This window comes from Rattus norvegicus, chromosome 3, assembly GCF_036323735.1.
Source record: "Rattus norvegicus strain BN/NHsdMcwi chromosome 3, GRCr8, whole genome shotgun sequence".
NCBI lineage: Eukaryota > Metazoa > Chordata > Mammalia > Rodentia > Muridae > Rattus > Rattus norvegicus.
The window spans coordinates 133,829,873-133,844,456 of NC_086021.1; the positions used below are offsets into that span (position 1 = coordinate 133,829,873).

At 39.1% G+C, this 14,584-nt stretch overlaps 1 protein-coding gene across 3 annotated transcripts in view; it reads right to left on the reverse strand.

Moving 5' to 3' along the window:
- Positions 1-14,584, reverse strand: part of Fam227b (family with sequence similarity 227, member B) — a 159,192-nt gene that overhangs the window by 143,271 nt on the left and 1,337 nt on the right. For all 3 annotated transcript variants that reach the window (NM_001013920.2, XM_006234909.5, XM_039104564.2), the window contains exons 2-3: positions 11,434-11,474; positions 9,519-9,572 (exon numbers count right to left, since the gene is read on the reverse strand). In NM_001013920.2, the coding sequence (NP_001013942.2) occupies positions 9,519-9,572; positions 11,434-11,454 (75 nt within the window). In that variant the 5' untranslated portion in view covers positions 11,455-11,474. The remainder of the gene's footprint in view (positions 1-9,518; positions 9,573-11,433; positions 11,475-14,584) is intronic.

The window sequence follows — 14,584 nt, forward strand, 5'->3', positions numbered from 1 at the left end:
GAAGAACGCCCACATATACATGGAAGTTGAACAATGCTCTGCTCAATGATAACCTGGTCAAGGAAGAAATGAAGAAAGAAATTAAAGACTTCTTAGAATTTAATGAAAATGAAGGTACAATATACCCAAACATATGGGACACAATGAAAGCTGTGCTAAGAGGAAAACTCATAGCTCTGAGTGCCTGCAGAAAGAAACAGGAGAGAGCATATGTCAGCAGCTTGACAGCACACCTAAAAGCTCTAGAACAAAAAGAAGCAAATACACCCAGGAGGAGTAGAAGGCAGGAAATAATCAAACTCAGAGCTGAAATTAGCCAAGTAGAAACAAAAAGGACCATAGAAAGAATCAACAGAACCAAAAGTTGGTTCTTTCAGAAAATCAACAAGATAGATAAACCCTTAGCCAGACTAACGAGAGGACACAGAGAGTGTATCCAAATTAACAAAATCAGAAATGAAAAGGGAGACATAACTACAGAATCAGAGGAAATTAAAAAAATCATCAGATCCTACTACAAAAGTCTATATTCAACAAAACTGGAAAATCTGCAGGAAATGGACAATTTCCTAGACAGATACCAGGTACCGAAGTTAAATCAGGAACAGATAAACCAGTTAAATAACCCCATGACTCCTAAGGAAATAGAAGCAGTCATTAAAGGTCTCCCAACCAAAAAGAGCCCAGGTCCAGACGGGTTTAGTGCAGAATTCTATCAGACCTTCATAGAAGACCTCATACCAATATTATCCAAACTATTCCACAAAATTGAATCAGATGGAGCACTACTGAATTCCTTCTATGAAGCCACAATTACTCTTACACCTAAACCACACAAAGACCCAACGAAGAAAGAGAACTTCAGACCAATTTCCCTTATGAATACGGATGCAAAGATACTCAATAAAATTCTGACAAACCGAATCCAAGAGCACATCAAAACAATCATCCACCATGATCAAGTAGGCTTCATCCTAGGCATGCAGGGATGGTTTCATATACGGAAAACCATCAACGTGGTCCATTATATAAACAAACTGAAAGAACAAAACCACATGATCATTTCATTAGATCCTGAGAAAGCATTTGACAAAATTCAATACCTTTTCATGATAAAAGTCCTGGAAAGAATAGGAATTCAAGGCCCATACCTAAACATAGTAAAAGCCATACAGCAAACCAGTCGCTAACATTAAAATAAATGGAGAGAAACTTGAAGCAATCCCACTAAAATCAGGGACTAGACAAGGCTGCCCACTCTCTCCCTACTTATTCAATATAGTTCTTGAAGTTCTAGCCAGAGCAATCAGACAACAAAAGGAGATCCAGGGGATACAGATTGAAAAAGAAGAAGTCAAAATATCACTATTTGCAGATGATATGATAGTATATTTAAGTGATCCCAAAAGTTCCACCAGAGAACTACTAAAGCTGATAAACAACTTCAGCAAAGTGGCTGGGTATAAAATTAACTCATATAAATCAGTAGTCTTCCTCTACACAAAAGAGAAACAAACCGAGAAAGAAATTAGGGAAATGACACCCTTCATAATAGACCCAAATAATATAAAGTACCTCGGTGTGACTTTAACCAAGCAAGTAAAACATCTGTACAATAAGAACGTCAAGCCTCTGAAGAAAGAAATTGAAGACCTCAGAAGATGGAAAGATCTCCCATGCTCATGGATTGGCAGGATTAATATAGTAAAAATGGCCATTTTACCAAAAGCGATCTACAGATTCAATGCAATCCCCATCAAAATACCAATCCAATTCTTCAAAGAGTTAGACAGAACAACTTGCAAATTCATCTGGAATAACAAAAAACCCAGGAGAACTAAAACTATCCTCAACAATAAAAGGACTTCAGGGGGAATCACTATCCCTGAACTCAAGCAGTATTACAGAGCAATAGTGATAAAAACTGCATGGTATTGGTACAGAGACAGACAGATAGACCAATGGAATAGAATTGAAGACCCAGAAATGAACCCACACACCTATGGTCACTTGATTTTTGACAAAGGAGCCAAAATCACCCAATGGAAAAAAAGATAGCATTTTCAGCAAAAGGTGCTGGTTCAACTGGAGGTCAACATGTAGAAGAATGCAGATCGATCCATGCTTATCACCCTGTACAAAGCTTATGTCCAGTGGATCAAGGACCTCCACATCAAACCAGATACACGTAAACTAATAGAAGAAAAAGTGGGGAAGCATCTCGAACACATGGGCACTGGAGAAAATTTCCTGAACAAAACACCAATGGCTTATGCTCTAAGATCAAGAATCGACAAATGGGATCTCACAAAACTGCAAACCTTCTGTAAGGCAAAGGACACTGTCATTAGGACAAAACGGCAACCAACAGATTGGGAAAAGATCTTTACCAATCCTACAACAGATAGAGGCCTCATATCCAAAATATACAAAGAACTCAAGAAGTTAGACCGCAGGGAGTCAAATAACCCTATTAAAAATGGGGTTCAGAGCTAAACAAAGAATTCACAGCTGAGGAATGCCGAATGGCTGAGAAACACCTAAAGAAATGCTCAACATCTTTAGTCATAAGGGAAATGCAAATCAAAACAACCCTGAGATTTCACCTCACACCAGTGAGAATGGCTAAGATCAAAAACTCAGGTGACAGCAAATGCTGGAGAGGATGTGGAGAAAGAGGAACACTCCTCCATTGTTGGTGGGATTGCAGACTGGTACAACCATTCTAGAAATCAGTCTGGAGGTTCCTCAGAAAATTGGAAATTGAACTACCTGAGGACCCAGCTATACCTCTCTTGGGCATATACCCAAAAGATGCCTCAACATATAACAAAGACACATGCTCCACTATGTTCATAGCAGCCTTATTTATAATAGCCAGAAGCTGGAAAGAACCCAGATGCCCCTCAAAAGAGGAATGGATACAGAAAATGTGGTACATCTACACAATGGAATATTACTCAGCTATCAAAAACAATGACTTTATGAAATTCGTAGGCAAATGGAGGGAACTGGAAAATATCATCCTGAGTGAGCTAACCCAATCACAGAAAAACACACATGGTATGCACTCATTGATAAGTGGCTATTAGCCCAAATGCTCGAATTACCCAAGATGCACAGAACACATGAAACTCAAGACGGATGATCAAAATGCGAATGCTTCACTCCTCCTTTAAAGGGGGAACAAGAATATCCTTGGGAATAGGGAGGCAAAGATTAAAACAGAGGCAAAAGGAACACCCATTCAGAGCCTGCCCCACATGTGGCCCATACATATACAGCCACCCATTAGACAAGATGGATGAAGCAAAGAAGTGCAGGCTGACAGGAAACAGATGTAGATCTCTCCTGAGAGACACAGCCAGAATACAGCAAATACATAAGCAAATGCCAGCAGCAAACCACTGAACTGAGAACAGGACCCTCGTTGAAGGAATCAGAGAAAGGACTAGAAGAACTTGAAGGGGTTCGAGACCCCATATGAACAACAATGCCAACCAACCAGAGCTTCCAGGGACTAAGCCACTACCCAAAGACTATACATGGACTGACCCTGGACTCTGACCTCATAGGTAGCAACGAATAGCCTAGTAAGATCACCAGTGGGAAGGGGAAGCCCTTGGCCCTGCTAAGACTGAACCCCCAGTGAACGTGATTATTGGGGGGAGGGCGGTAATGGGGGGAGGATGGGGAGGGGAACACCCATATAGAAGGGTAGGTGGAGGGGTTAGGGGGATGTTGGCCCGGAAACCGGGAAAGGGAACAACATTCAAAATGTAAATAAGAAATACTCAAGTTAATAAAGAAAAGAAGGAAAAAAATAATTAGAAAACTAGTCTTGATGCCATTTCCCTATTGAAATTAAATCCTATTGAAATTTCATCAATTGATCTAGTAATACCTTTTATAGAAAAAAATAACAAAATTTAGAATTATAAATATTCACAATTCATTTCTTTTAGTATGAGTCCACAGTTTAAGACAGTTCCTCAGTGTTTGGCTTGGAGGAAAGAAAAATAGAAGGCACAATAGTTATTTTTACTTCTATTTTTTCCAGCTTTTCTGATATGTAATAAGCAAAATTATACATATATATGATAAATAAACATGCTGTTTTAACATCTGTATATGCTATGAAATTTCCAGCCAAGTATAAAGTCAAGAACACATTACATCACATAGGTTTTTGCATGTTTTTTTTTATGGTGAGAAATCTAATAGTATTGCTTGGCAATTCTAAAATATATATTAACTAGTGTTACCATACATATAGTGTATATTCATATCATATAATAGAAACTTTGTATTTTTCAATGCATTTATGCTCTTCTTACAAGCCTCTGGAAACCATTAGGTTACTGTCTACTACTGAGTCTGACTGCTTTAGATTCCGTGTGTGAATTGAAAATGTAGTAGTGTGGTCTTTCTGGGTCTGGTTTATTTCATTTAGCATTTTTCTAGGTTTATAAACCTAACTGCATATGTTTTACAGGATTTAGGGATGTCTAAAAAATGCCACAAGGAATTATACCATTAGTTATCTACCTAAAAACCCTATAGTACATATACATCTGTGTATAAACATCCATGTATAGTTTAAATGAAAATGCTCCCTCCAAGAACCAAAGACCGTCTACTGAACTCCAACATCAGGCATGAGGTGCCCTCTTTTGAGTTGTTGGCCAGGACTGTCCAAGATTCTTCTAAAACACATAGCCTGATGCCACTGCTTTCAATTCTCCTCCAGAAGAGGAAGATAAGGCCCTATTGCTGAAGACAGTATAGACATCAGAGGCATGACCCAGAGGCCCCAGTGCTACAACTGATCTGAAAGCCTTCTTTCTGAGTAGTCGTTTTCACGGTTCCAGAAAGCACCACACAAGCTTCCACAAAAGAGAAGTAACCACGAGACTTACTCAGCTGTGATACCTATGAACCACAACAACCAGCATGGCAAACTAGCCCTAAGGGTTCAGTAGTGGCACACACACTTTGGTGGTATCTAACAGCTCACTAACCTCACTTAAGATCTGCTTAACAAGAGGAGACTCATGCTTGGTACTGGAAACCTAGCCATCTACCCGGGCTAGTAGTCATGGATCTTGGAGCAGAATCTACACCTTCCACTTTATTAAACCAGCGTAATCCCTAACTACATTCTAAATGTTATTTCTTATACCCACAAGTAAGTGTAGTCCTTACTCTTCATCAAGGAAGCTTCTCTTTGCAACAAGATAGAGATCATTACAGAAAACTACAGCCAGTCAAAGCACATAGTTGTGGAGACCATTTCAAATGGATAGGTCTCCAAAGCAGCTCCCTTACCTAAGGCTTAGGGAAAAATGAAGAAGAGAGGATGGAAAAATTTTAAGACCAAAGTTAATGATGTTTGCAGTGAGATTGTGTCCTGAGACTGTCAGAAGCTACATGCATAGTCACACTAAACCTGAGCTGAACAAGGACAATAGACATGCTAAAGTGGACAGGGCACAAGCTCTTGACTCCTCCAACCTACACAAAGAACTATAAAGAACGCTTAGAGTGGAAAAAAGTCTTTCCCAGGGAAGAGCACAGCAATTGATTATCCAACACCAAATGATCATCCCTAAAGACATACATACAAGTAACATTATATAGACTTGAGTGAGTTATATTTAGGAACAAATACATGGACATATATGTAACAACAATTAATAAAACAAGAGACCATGAGTTTAAACAAGAACAAGGAGAGATATGTGGGACACTTTAGAAGAAGAAAAGAGAAGGGGCACATGATATAATATACTATAATCTAAAAAAATAAAAGAAGTAATAACATAATTGTTCTTTACTTTAGAGTAAAAGAAATAAATGAAATAAAAAGGAAACACACAAAGTGGAAGAGAATCTTTTCCAATCATAAATTTGATATCCAGAATATACAAAGAACTCAAAACAATAGAATCAAGAAAAACAAATGACAGAATTAAAAATAGACTGAGCATCTAAACTGAGTTCTCAAGAGGGGGTGGGAGGAACTAAGGAATAACTTTAAATGTGTTCAATACCCTTAGCAATTAGACAAACACAGCACAAACCCCAGTCAGAATTGCTAGGATAAAGAAAACAACTGATTGAAAACTGGGGCAGTCACTTTGGAAATCAGTATAGAGAGTTCTCTAAAAAGCTATAAGCAGATCTAACCTGGTCTAGCTATACCACTCCTTGGCATATGTCAGAAGGGCATTACCTTATACATTATACTCCATAAATAGTTGCTTAATCATGATCACTGCCACTCTATTAACAATAGCTAGGGCATAGAAACAACTTCAATGTCCTGCACAGATGGGTGATGCAAATGTGGTACATCTACACAATGCAGTACTATTTAGCTATTACACAAAAAATTATGAAATTTGTAGGTAAATGGATGGAGCTAGAAAACTCATCCTGAGTGAGGCAATCCAGACCCCCCCCCCAAAAAAAACAAAAACCAAAAAAACAAATATACGGTATATTTTCTCTTCTATATAGATATTATCATTTAAGTCTTTCATAGGCATGCTACAATCTATATAGTCTCAGAGGTTTCAAATAAGGGACCACCAGGGAGAGGAGTATGCTCCAGGAAAGGGGAAATAGAATATATATTTATGGAAGAGACCTGAGGAAAACTGAAGTGGGAGAATTAATAGGGCAGTGAGATGGGTGAGACGGGTAAGAGAGAATATGGGAGGAACAACTAACACTAAAGGCCATTTTGAGGGGTGATGTCATATGAAACCTACTATTACAGAAGCTTCTCAAAATATATACTTATATGAAAGAAATATAAATGGAGTCACCAAATAATGAGGGAGACAATAACCTAACTGGACATTATTTGATACCATGTGAAACCTCCAGTGCCAGGAATGGGTTTTATCTTGTTAAATGTTTGGCCAAGGAGGCCTCAAACATCTCAGCTTAGTCCCATGGCTACTGGTTGCTCTTTATAAACAAATAGTAAGGCCCAATTGCAGAAGACAACACATATATCTCATCAAATAGGGAAAAGTCAAGAGCTTAACTAGAGCTTTACCACTGCTGACTAGTGTTCGCATTACTAGAAGATATTCTGCACTCTACCAGAGGAGAAAGGTAACCATCAATGCAGCTATAAACCCTGCAATCTACATCAGTGACCTGCCTACAAGATATGCTGGTACAATAGAGGCACAAGTGTTGTGGGAGTATCCTGTAGGCTTTAATTTTTCTCAACCCTACTTTTAGTGATGGTTCTTAAATGTGTTAACCTCCTTTCTAGTCCATCACCCACCAGAGGTAGTGGAAAAGAAAGGTTATTGGGGTGTGCTGAAAGTGGACCTGTTTAGAAATACTTGAGTTTCACTTGGAAGCAGGAATGGAATGGCTATGGAAGGCAGATGGAGGGAGGGAACTGGATGGAGATGGGATTGGGAGGGTTCAGGAACAGGTGTGGGAAGGGCAGAGGAGATGTCCAGATTACCATGAGAACGAATGGAAATCTAAAACCAATGGGGGGGGGGTTATCTCCTGAAAGAGATGGAGACCTGGGATAGGGGAGGCACCCAAGAATCCACGAGAATGTCCCTAGCTGTGTCTCTCAGCATTGGGGATATGAAGACTGGGGAGGCTGCCTCCTGTGGCCAGACAGGAACTCTAGTGAATTGATAGGGACACCAACCTACCTACAACTTGACCCAAAATATCCTCTCTACAAGAAATGCATGGATTGGGGATGGAGTAGAGAATGAGGGAATGGCCAACCAATAACTGGTCCAACTTGAGACCTATCCCATGGGTAAGCACCAATCCCTGACTCTATTAATGATACTCTGTTATGCTTGCAGACAGGAGTCTAGTGTGGCTGTCCTTTGAGAGGCCCCACCCACCAACCAACTCAGAAGTAGACACCCTCAGTCAAACAACGAGTGGAGCTTGAGGACTGTTATGGAAGAAGAGGAGGAAGGACTGCAGCCTCCAAGGGGATAGAAACGCCACAAGAAGACCAACAGAGTCAACTATCTTGGACCCCTGGGGCTCTCGGAGACTAAACCACCAACCGAAGAGCCTACATGGGCTGGACTTAGGCCTCCTTGAACATATGTAGCTTGGTCTTCATGTGGGTCTGAACAACTGAACATGGACTGTCCCAGAAGCTGCTGCCTATACCTAGGAGATGTTCTACCTGCTGGGCTGCTGTGTCTGGGCTCAGTGGGAGAGGAAGCCCCTAGCCTCAGAGAGACCTGAAGTGCCAGGGTAGGGGGATACCAGGAGTTGGGGTAGGGGTGGGGGTGGGGTGGGGTCAGGGGTGGTGGTGGCTGTGAGATGGGAGGGCACCCACTCAGAAGGAAAGGGGAGGGGAGATTCAGGAAGGATTGTGGGGGCAGGTGACCAGGAGGGGGGCAGTGAACAGGATGTAAAGTGAATAAGCAAAAAAATAAATAAATGAAATTAACCCTCCCCCCAACTCCTGCCCTAGAACATTGTTTCTATTAAGTGAGTTAATTTAGATCTACAACCAGACACTGGTTTGTTTTTGGATAGCAAACATTTAATAAAGGCTAAAAAAATGCTTTTTTAAAAAAGTCACCTTTCCTGTCTTTTGAACTGTCATCTTTATTCCAACCTTTATCAGACATAGCTTAAAGTACAACGACAAATCTTAGCTTCACATCTGCAAATTAACAAACTTACCCAATTCTCAGGGGACTCTTTAGTGATCCCAGTAACTCCAGAAAGACTCATTATGCATAACAATGAAAACTGGAGTTTTCAATATGAAAACATACCTTGAATATTTGTTTGATTCAATAATGGAGGAATACCAATGTACACTCTCTGTAAACTCTCTGTGAGTATTGTAGTAATGACGAGTGGCTAGCTAAGAGTAATTGTCAGATTTTGAGGTATAAATAAGACAGAAATCTTAGGGAAGTTCACAGAACTGTATGCACAGAGCTAATAGGATTAAATGTCAAACACCACTGTTGCTGAGGTGAACTAAACATGACATTGAGTCCACTGAAAGGAAATAAACATGAGCAAACATTCCCCAGATTGACACACTGTCTCAGATCCCATTCTTCTTTCTATAGCTGATAGTTTTTTTTTCATTTTTAATATTTTAAAAATTTATTCCTCTCTCATACAATACATACCCCTGCAGTTCCCCATTTCTTCCACACTTCCAGTCTCACTATTCCTCACATCTATTCTCCCTCAGAACACTCTTCTGCATTTCCCTTCAGAAAACTTTAGGCTGCCCAGGGATGTCAACTGAACAGGACATAACAAGTTACAAAACTCCAAGCACAAACTCTGATATCAAGGGTGGATAAGGCAACCCAGTAGGAGGAAAAGGTTTCTTAAAACACTCAAAAGAGTCAGAGACACCTCCACTCCCACTGTCAGAAGTCCATAGTGTAGTGGTTATCACGTTCGCCTCACATATCTGATGTTTTAAAGGGTGTGTCAGCAGAGAAACAAGGACACAAAGTCCTACTCACCCAGTTCTGAGACTTTAAGAATTCTTCAAAGCTCTTTGGGGGCTCTTGGACTTTCTGATGAAGCAAAATCAGTCAATTGCATTAATTCTGATTGTACTTAATATACATAGTCCATTAAAGCAAAATATGGTATTTAAGTTAGAACTTTCAGAATTTGTAAGATATTCTAAAACATTTATTTGTGTACTTTGTAAAGTCCATACACTTTGAAAAGGGATAGAGGTAAGAGTTTAGATGCTACTTCTACAAGAAACCCCAACATGAATATTGCTGAATGCTCTCATATCAAATTCTAATAAGAATTCCAAGATATTTTTGAGTTGTTGTGGAATGTATCTATAATAAACCCAGAACCAGAAATTTAATAAATATTCCTCTTGGTGACAGGAAAGCCACAGTAGTGAAATTGTGACTATACTCTAGATGCTCCAGGCTAACAACTCATGATCCCATTTATATTATGCAGGACTTGCTCTGAGCATTGAAAATGTGTACAACCATGGACAAATTGTATCAAGATAAACTTGAGTCCATCTCGTGGAGACTTTGCACACATTCCTCCTTCAGCTTAGATATTTCCCTGTCTAAAACTCTCTCTTTCCAAGCCCTTATTGGCCTATTTAGCACTTAAAAGTATCAAATTAAAAGTTACTTCTAATTGGAAGATTGAAAATTCAAGACTAAACTAGTTACCCAGAAAGACCTGTTTTAAAACAAAGCATACACAAAAACAAAAACTGGCACTGTTTTTCTAAAAGGGCTTCAACCTCCAAGCTTACAAAGTTTTTTCCCTGGTACTAGTGAGCAGATTCATGTCTCCAGGGAGATAGACTATGAACATCAGAGCTGAAGACCGTAAATGATATACAGCATCTGTCCAAGTTCATAAGTACTTGTATTCTTCACTTGATGAACAGATGAGAAGATAAGTAGGAAAGTATCTAGCTATTTGAAGAACATGTCCAGATGATGAAATTTAGTGAGGAGGAACCAAAGAGAGGGAAAGAGAGAAAAAATTGGAAGTCCTTAATATACCTTAATAACCAATTAATATACCTTAATAATGACTGAAAAGAATAAAACCATATTTTAGTTTACTAAAAAACTTATTGTATATTTACCTATTAAATGGTCCAGTCTATAAAATCACAGGGCTATACTCTATAAAACTAATTACACATTTGGAGTTAAATTGAATGTGTCATTCTCTTACTATTATTTAGAATATATTAATATCATTATGTAAAATATCAAGAGCAGATGAACTCAAGTATTAAGGAAACATGGAACTCTGGGGCTAAGCAGACAGAAAAGGACATGAGGAGTAGTGTATACAAAAGGCTTAGAAATAAATGAAATAAATTTCATTATTTTATTATTTTTAATGGCTATCAAACTATTTCAATTAAATTTTTGGTTGTAAACCTAGCCTTTAACATCTTGCCAGCCCACTATTTCAATTATAACATGAAAATAATATCACATTTTCCTGGAAGAAAGAGAAAATAAATCGAAGTCATGAAACATGCATAGAGAACTTTTAGCCAACTTCAAAATAAAATTCACAGTCTGGAATAATATGAAAAGGACTTAAGAAATGAGAGGCAAGCACACATCTCTCCTCATAGAAGGAGAGAGCTGCTCTGTGGAAATATTAAGGAAAAGCCAGGTCATATAGCAAGCATTCTTTTCTAGGTATTAATGAAAGTCAGCAGATACTGCTAACAGTGATGGTCAAGGTTGTAACGCTTCCTTCATTCCAAACTTATCAAAGCTCTAAACTCCATGCCGGGCTTCTCAGCACCAGGCTCAGATCAACAGTGGGCAAGTCATGAAGACAGCCCAGATGATGATCTGAAATTTAGAAAGAAAACATATTTTATAAATAAGTACAAATCCCCAATAGCTTTCTTACCTGAGGGGTAGGCAACTCCATCCACTGAACCTTCCTGTGGCCTGTCATGATGAAATAAATTCAGAGATGAAGAGAGATTCTCTGGGTCTTAGATATAAGTATGGTTTTAGGGAACAAACTGGAAAGATACCCAAATTCAAAGGCAGATGACTTTAAACAACCCTTCTGTGTCACCTTCAAGCCTCATCTAGGAATTTTGCCAACAAAGTCAAAATGGAGGAAGAATGTACACAGAGGAAAACTGGACAGGTTGACTGACTCTTATATGTTTGAATTCCAGAACCTGAACAGAATTTTAAAAAGAACAAACTTCACTTCAAACTTCCCATAGCTCAAATGTCAAGAAAATATTAGAAGTAATTAGAAGAGGTTGGAGATTGAGTAAATCACGAATAAACTCAATCCAATTAAAGTTACAGCTAACTCTAAAACTCAACTCAACTCAAAGATTCTAGAGCAGCCTTTCATTCTAAGAAAGTTACAGATCAGCCCTTTACTCTAAAAAGCCAAAGAAAGAAAAAGGCTGATGCTTGCCAAAACTCAGAACTCTTAAATCTCAGTGTTCTACGTGATTGTTACATAATGTTCAATGGTACAATTACAGAATAACCCCAGAAAGAATTGGAGCCATAATCCAGGGGAAATGTTGTCAATACACATCAGACACCTACAAAAACAGACCAGGGTATACAAGCTTAAATGTATTAAAGATGGTACAGCGTAGGCTGAATAACAGTGTGTGAAGAAATGGCATGTTTAGATGGATCTGGCAGTAAAGAACAAGAATCCCAGCTACTCAGCATGAAGATTCCAAGTTCCAGGTCTTCCTAGGAAATTTAGCAAGACACTGTCTCAAGACAGAGTGGACAGCTTTTGCTCAGGGCTACCACAATATTCCTTAGATAAGGCGTTGCTGAATTAGAACAAGAGCTTAAAGCTCTTCTGAGTAATTCAGGCCCTACTCTTAGGCAAAAGCCTCACAATTAGCCTTTCTTCTTTCATGCAGCATGGCCACACTAATTCCTACCATCCTGAGTAAGCTTCTCCTTAAAGACTTATGGAACTGGAGGAAACAAAATAAACAGTCCTGGGCTTCTGAACTTGACATTATAACCGTACGAACCATCTATGCTGTCTCATGTAATGAAAGAACATGACTCTTGTTTAACACTGTAGTGTATAATACTTTCAAAGTTTATTTGTCTGTCCTACTTTTGGGGAACTCAAGTCAATTCCCACTCATGTTACTCCTCACATCAACGTGAACGTTCTTGTTATGTCTTCTGGCATACAATCTCTAATTCATCAGGGGATGGCTGGGTCAGCTGTAGTTAAGCAATGCCAAAAAGATTTCCAAATGCTTGTATACTGATTTTCATTTTTGACCGAAGTGTAGAAAGCTTTACAAACCACATTCTTGCTAAGGATCTAACATTTAAAAATATCTCTGTAAATTCAGTAATACCTTTTGCCTTTCTGACTTTTGTTTGGTTTTGGCTTTTGGTTTGTTTGGTTCGTTGGCTTTTTTGTTTTTTTGTTTTGTATTGTTTGAGACAAGGACTTACTATGTCGCCCAAATTGGTCTTCAACTCATGATCCTCCTGTCCCAGCCTCCTGAGTAGCTGAGATTACAGGTATGCATCACCACATGAAAGAACCAGGCATCAATTATTAGTCACTTAATTATGGGGCTCCATTGAGTGAAATGTACCAGAATGTAATTTGTCATGCCAATGGCAACATGTACTCACACAAAGCTAGATAGGATAGCACTTAGCACACATTGTTGCTACACACTTAGCACACATGACTGACTGGAGAAGCGGCACATGTGCATGGCTAATCCATCATCACCACAAATGTGAATAATGCTTGCACTGTGATATAACACAGAATCACAAGTATATAGCCTCTTCACATTGGCTTCCTTCAGCTGATAATGTGCATTAGAGTCTTTTCAAGCCTTGATAGCTCATTTCTAAGTAGAACACTTGAATTACTTTGAGAATCTCATTTTGATCGTATTCACCTCCTTACCCAACTCCTTCCAGACACACCCTCTCCATCCTCAACTTCCTACAAACACAACTTTGAGTTGGCACCATCTTAAAAACAAACAGCAACAAAAACCTCATCCAGCCCAATTTGTGCTGCACAACTACTCTTGGGAGGAAGGCCTATCCTGGAGTATGGTTTTGTGAGTTACTATATTTCTATATTGTCAGATATGCTATGACCCCAATTCCTAGGAAGTGTTCAAAAGACTGAAAAATAAGAAGCCTGTGACCCAGAGCCTACTTTTTCTTTTAACTAGGGACAGTTATAGCAATCTTTTATCAGAAAAGTTTGTCATATTAAGCCACTGATATTTTGTGGTGTCCTGGGATAAGCTGAAAGTTCACTATGATAGTTTATCTTTCAGGCTGCATGCTCTTTGATAAACCTTTTGGAAGTGCGAACTACGTTCCTTTTCCTAATATCTGAATGGGCCTAAAATCTTATTTGCAAGCAAAAGAATAGGAGAGAGGTAACACTGTTATTTTTGATGGGTTAAAAAGGGCATGCAATTTCAGCCTTCTTTGCCACATTCCGTTTGAAGTCTGTCCTGGTTGGGCTTGTTTTCTTTTCTTTGTTTGGGTTTTTTTGTTGTTGCTTTTTGTTTTGGTTTTGGTTGGTTTGGTTTTGTCAGCTTGACACAATCAGAGTTATCTGGGAGAAGGAACATTAACTGAGAAAATGCCTCTATCGGATTGTCTGAAGGCACTTTATTGACTGCTGATTAATGTGGGTGGGCACAGGTGGCACTGCCACCCCTAGATAGGTGGTTCTTGGCTGTATAAGAAAGCAGGTTGAGTAAGCAATGGGGAGCAAGGTAGGAAGCAGTGCCCCTCCATGGCTTCTGTCTTAGTTCCTGCTTTGAGTTCCTGCTTTTGTTTCCATCCATGGACTATGACCTGGAATGTAAGCCAAATAAATTGTTTTCCTCCCTAAGTTGCTTTTAGTCAGGGTATTATCGCAGCAACAGAAACTCTAAGACAGACTCCCAGCCTAAGCTATTAAGTCTGCTACCCCACTGCCTCACTGTAAGTTGAGGCCGCATAGTGAATTTATCAATAGGCATCCTGACAGTATGCTCAGTCTTTCCAACTGA